Source organism: Amphimedon queenslandica, unplaced genomic scaffold (genome assembly GCF_000090795.2).
Source record: "Amphimedon queenslandica unplaced genomic scaffold, v1.1 AMPQUscaffold_10090_Cont17565, whole genome shotgun sequence".
Lineage (NCBI taxonomy): Eukaryota > Metazoa > Porifera > Demospongiae > Haplosclerida > Niphatidae > Amphimedon > Amphimedon queenslandica.
In genome coordinates, this window is record NW_003549639.1 from 1 (window position 1) to 5193 (window position 5193).

At 36.8% G+C, this 5193-nt stretch overlaps 1 protein-coding gene across 1 annotated transcript; it reads right to left on the reverse strand.

Annotated features, from left to right (window-relative positions):
- Nucleotides 1-2042: 2042 nt before the first annotated feature.
- On the reverse strand, nt 2043-5161 carry LOC109590390 (uncharacterized). The gene is made up of 8 exons (XM_020006316.1): nt 4857-5161; nt 4601-4664; nt 4395-4551; nt 4085-4187; nt 3437-3766; nt 3080-3177; nt 2626-2864; nt 2043-2465 (listed from the first exon to the last, which is right to left on the reverse strand). Exons 1-8 carry the CDS (start codon nt 4923-4925, stop codon nt 2332-2334), a joined length of 1194 nt encoding a protein of 397 aa, XP_019861875.1. The 5' UTR covers nt 4926-5161; the 3' UTR covers nt 2043-2331.
- Nucleotides 5162-5193: the final 32 nt, after the last annotated feature.

Consider the following 5193-nt stretch of genomic DNA (forward strand, 5'->3'; position numbering starts at 1 on the left):
TATTATTGCCTTTACTTCCAAACTTACTAACAAACACACCATCACTAGTGAAGACTGATATACGATGATTGTCCCTTTCACTAACATACACTAGACCAGTAGCTGCAGTGTCTATTGTTATACCAAATGGACTATTAAGCTGTCCAGGACCAGATCCTTCAGTACCAAACTGGCCCACAAACTTTCCATCTGGAGAGAACTTCTGAATGCGATCATTATTACTATCAGCAACATACACTAATCCTTGACTGTCAATAGCAATGTCACGTGGATACTGAAACTGTCCATTAGCTGATCCTTCACTACCAAATGAATGAGAGAAGGTTAGATCAGGATTCAAGACTTGTATACGATGATTATCCCTATCAGCAATATAAACCTGTCCTGTTATAGGAGAAATGGCTATACCACGAGGAGCATTGAATTGTAGTGGTCCACTGCCCTTCTCACCAACTGATGCTATAAGGTATCCATCCATGCTTATCTTCTGGATCCTGTGACTATCAGATACAAGAATGAATTTGTCTGGAGTGATGGTTACACCATGAGGAGAAGAAAACTCAACATTACCACTTCCTCCTTCCCCTCCTAATGATTTCAACTTCTTTCCTTCTCTATCCAGTATTGTTACACAGTTACCATTAGTCTCAGTTATTACAACATGATTATCATCACTTACAGCAACTCCCCAGGGACCCTTAAGCTCAGTTATAGTACGTACTGGAGTGATGTTATCAAGGTAAGGATTGATAGGGATGACTAGTGAGGTATCCTCAAGGTGTACGTCATATACTTGTACTTTTACTGTATGAGTACCACTGGTTGAAGGCTTACACTGTATCCTATACACTCCAGGATCAGTGCTGGTGGTAGTGACTGTAGTGTGAATGGGTTGATCACCTTTACCAAGTGGTACTAGACTACACCTCAGAGAAGAGACGGGACTACACAAAATAGATGAATCTGGTGCCTCCATTGATAGTGAAAATGAAACTGTTTTGCCAGCAGGTGTAATATGATCAATCTTCTTCACTCTACACTGCTGTACTGGGACAACATTTCCAATGTGATGTAGCGATTTGATATCTTTACTCAATACAAAGTCGGCCTTTTCCTTTGGATGTAACTCCTCCACATTGATCCCTCCAGTAACTTCACTCACGCGCTCCACCATCTGTTTCTTAGACCTCAGGACTTGTTGAGGACTGCCTGTCTTCAGACTCTGTTCCACATAATCCTCAACATCCTCCAGAACACTCAAACTTATTTCTGCTGATTTCATTTGCTCTGACAGCACCTTTAGTTTACCATCAATGACCCTCTTTGCCTGCTTAGTCAGTTTCCTCTCTGACTCACGAAGAACATTCATCATTTCCTCTACCATTTCATGTATTTCTTCTAAGACTCCTTCTCCTCTCTCTCTGATCTCACCCTCTCTCTCTGCTAGAGTAGACAGGACCTTCTTGAGTCCTTTAATTTTCCCTTTTAACGGATTAAGAGATTTCTCCAGTGCTTCTTTGTGTTTTGTGAAACTGTCAGTAACTAACCCACATTCATGATGTTTATGATCACGATATGAGCAATTAACACAAATTACTGTATTACATGTTTCACAGAATAGCTCCAAAGACTTTCCATGATCACTACATGTGGCCTCTTGAGGATTAGGCAAAACTATTGTCTTCTTCAGTAAACTTTGCATCTCTTTGAGGTTGTTGAGGTGGAATGCTACAGGAAAGGCTCCTGCTCCTTCTTCTGGTAACTCTGTACAATGACGACAAGTGGGACAAGAGAGGTAATAGGTCTCATTCTTCTTATCCAGAGGTAATCCCTCCAGACAGTGCTCACAGAATGAATGTAGACAAGGTAAAGTCTTAGGGTTGGTATAGTGGTCAAGACACACAGGACAGGTAAGCTGTTCCTCCAGTTTGAGGAGACCAGGAGAAGATGAAGATGGTTTGGTTGCCATTTCAAGAAAAGAATAGAATTGTGTATGTAAAGCAAGAATGAAAAATGAAGAGAGATAAAGGTAGAAGACGGTAAATGAAGATAGAGCAAGAACGAACGATAAGAAAATGAAGAAGTTGGAATCAACGAGAATGAAAAGAAGAAGGGAAGGCAGCTAAAGAAGGTCAACTAGACACAAAAAGTGGGTGTTACCTTAAATATATTCATAGGTTTTGTGACTAAAGGAAGTTATGACAGTACATAATGAATACTGGCTATACCATAGCAACCAGTGGGATATTACACACATTATAATACATAGAAGGAGAGATAGAAAATTAATAAGTACTAATTACTAGTTAGAGTAGGAGCGTTTACATTTACTTACTTTCCTCCTCCAAACAGGTTGAGCTGATCCTGATACTGTACTATAGAACTCAGTACAGTATTGATAGACTCATTGTACTGTACAGTGTTGGGTGATGTAATGTATAATAATGAGCAGACTTGACAAGGATCTAGAGAAATAGATACATGTACATGTAAATTGAACATTCAATATGTGCATCAGAATAAGTACTTTCCTAGCAAAACACTAATTACTTCTATAGTACAGGGACTTTGACCTGATTTTTGAGTACACTGTACAGTACATTAGATGCTAAGCTACATGTATACCTTTACTGCTTATCAATGGTATATCAAGTCTATTCTTAATAGGAGCTAGTACAGTCCATAGAGTGGCATCAGACTCTTCCAATATCAACTGAATGATAGCATCATCTTTATAACTCTTCACTTCTCTTCCTCTTCCTTCTCTTTTTGAATCTTCTGATACAATCTCTTCATCCAGCTCTGGCTTATAATGTTCCAATAGATGAGAGAGTGAGAGAAGAGAAATGAACTGATCAGAACACCTGTGGGAGAGAGAGATTAACATGAATTTGTAAAAGATAGTATTAATGTAGATGTAGAAAAACAGATTAACATAAAAGCTATTAAAGGTATTATTTTATGTTCAATTTGTGCTTTTCTTGTATTATATGTGTGCAGTGTACATGTACATGTATTAAAATAAAATACAAATTAATTATTAATATCTTATTTGTGGTAGAATATCATTAATGCTCACCTTTTCAATAATGATTGGATTGTTGGTAAAGCCGAACACTTTCTTGATTGAACTAGCAACTTTAATGAAGACCTAACCACAGGCAGTATAAGGGAAGACTAGGAGAGAGAGAGAGAGAGAGAGAGAGAGAGAGAGAGAGAGAGAGAGAGAGAGAATACATTAATAGTGCATACTAATTTTAAAAAAATTTAGCAATTAAGGAATCTTTAAAAGTTAAACACTAAATTAAAAAGCAATTCATAAATTAATAACATCATTTACAATGCAATTAAAATACTAAAAATATACTCAATAATATACATGTACACATAAAAACTAAAATTAATAAACACAATTAAAAAAGTGACATTAACTTACTAATAAAGATTCCTCTAAAGATTCTAAAATCACGATGCTCAATAAAGATGTGACCATACCCATTAACCATACCTCCTCATTAACATCCTCCTCTCTATGTCCACCTTCAGGTAACCATAGCAACAACACATCAACCAACGGGTATCCATCCAGCCCTTCTCCAACGAGATGCTGTAGAGAGGGAAGATCACATGAGCCGAGAGAAGGGAGGAGAAAGAGAGAGAGGGAGAGAGGGAGGGAGGAGCTGAGGGAGAGAGGGGAGAGAGAGGGGGAGAAGTAGAGGTCGCCACGGCAACACTGGAGCAGCAACTGAGGTGTGATGTAATTAGTCTAAAAAAGAAATTAATTTTAAGAACCAAAAAATAAAATACATGTACAATTGTATGCGTAAATAAATAAATAAATAAATAAATAATAAATATAAAAAAATGTTATACCGTATAGCGGAATATTTTCGTGGCCCAAAATTTTCGCGGATTTCACGTTTTTTCAAAACCCACGAAAATAAAATCCGCGAAAATTGATTTTATATGGTTTAAGATGGCCGAATTGTAGAAAACCACAAAAATTAAAACCACGAAATTGATTTTTGGAAAAATCCACGAAAATTTTGGGCCACGAAAATTTTCCGCTATACGGTAGTTGTACTTTGTCTTTCATTGCTTTGTCTAGGGTAGGTTGGAAGAGGGTCCATGATGAGGAGAGAAGAGAAGAATGGAGAGACTGGAATACAACACCATGAAACAATACACTAAAATAAAACAATAATAATAATAATAATTATTATTATTATTATTATTATTATTATTATCCCAGTTCATCCTTATCTCACTCGATTTCTTCCAATTGATACCTATCTACATGTACTTTTGAACTTTAAAATGTACAGATCCTCACTAAATAAGACTATAGTAGTCTTCTCTCCCTCCCTCCCTCCCTCTCTCTCTCCCCTACTTACTTTGTTATATCACTATTATTATTATCATTATTATCATTGATAGAGTCCATTATGATACCAGCTGCATTATTCAAATATTTATTAATATCGTTAGAAGAGGAATAACAGTCAACAAGATGACGATAAGTGCTCACTACTGACACACACAATTCAATATCTAACAACAAAAAATAAATAATAAATTTATAATGTACTTGTACATGTACCTGTTGCTTTCAATAGCCATTTTAATAAATATGATAACAGCCTGTCCATTTCATCCAAACATAACTATAGTATGAATCAAAAATATAATACATACATTAAAATTAAGAGCTTTAACCACTAAAAATTTGACAATTATATGTACATGTATTTTATTAAAATTTATCCTCCAAAATTACTACAATAGGCTGTAGCTATACAGTAATTACATGTATAATAGTACATGTTGTACATGTACATGTATATACATGTACTTACAGAAATTGATTTTGAGTTCATTAATGAAAACAGTTTCAACAGCTGGAACTTTTCCCTCCTTTTATCCATAGAACCAGCCACACCCTCACCCTCTTCTCTCTCACTCACTGATAGTAGATCAACCAACCAGTGGATGATATCAGTAAAGAGGAGAGACTGGGAGGAGAGAGAGGGAGAGAGGAAGAGAGAGTGGAGGAAGGAGGAGTAGTGAGGGTTGGTAAGGGAGGAGGAGGTGGGGAGAAGAGAGGAATGTAGCTGAGTGGAGATGTAAGTGAAGTCAGTGTCATGATGATGGATGGAGAGCTAGAGGGAGAGAGAGAAGGAGGGAGAGGGAGGG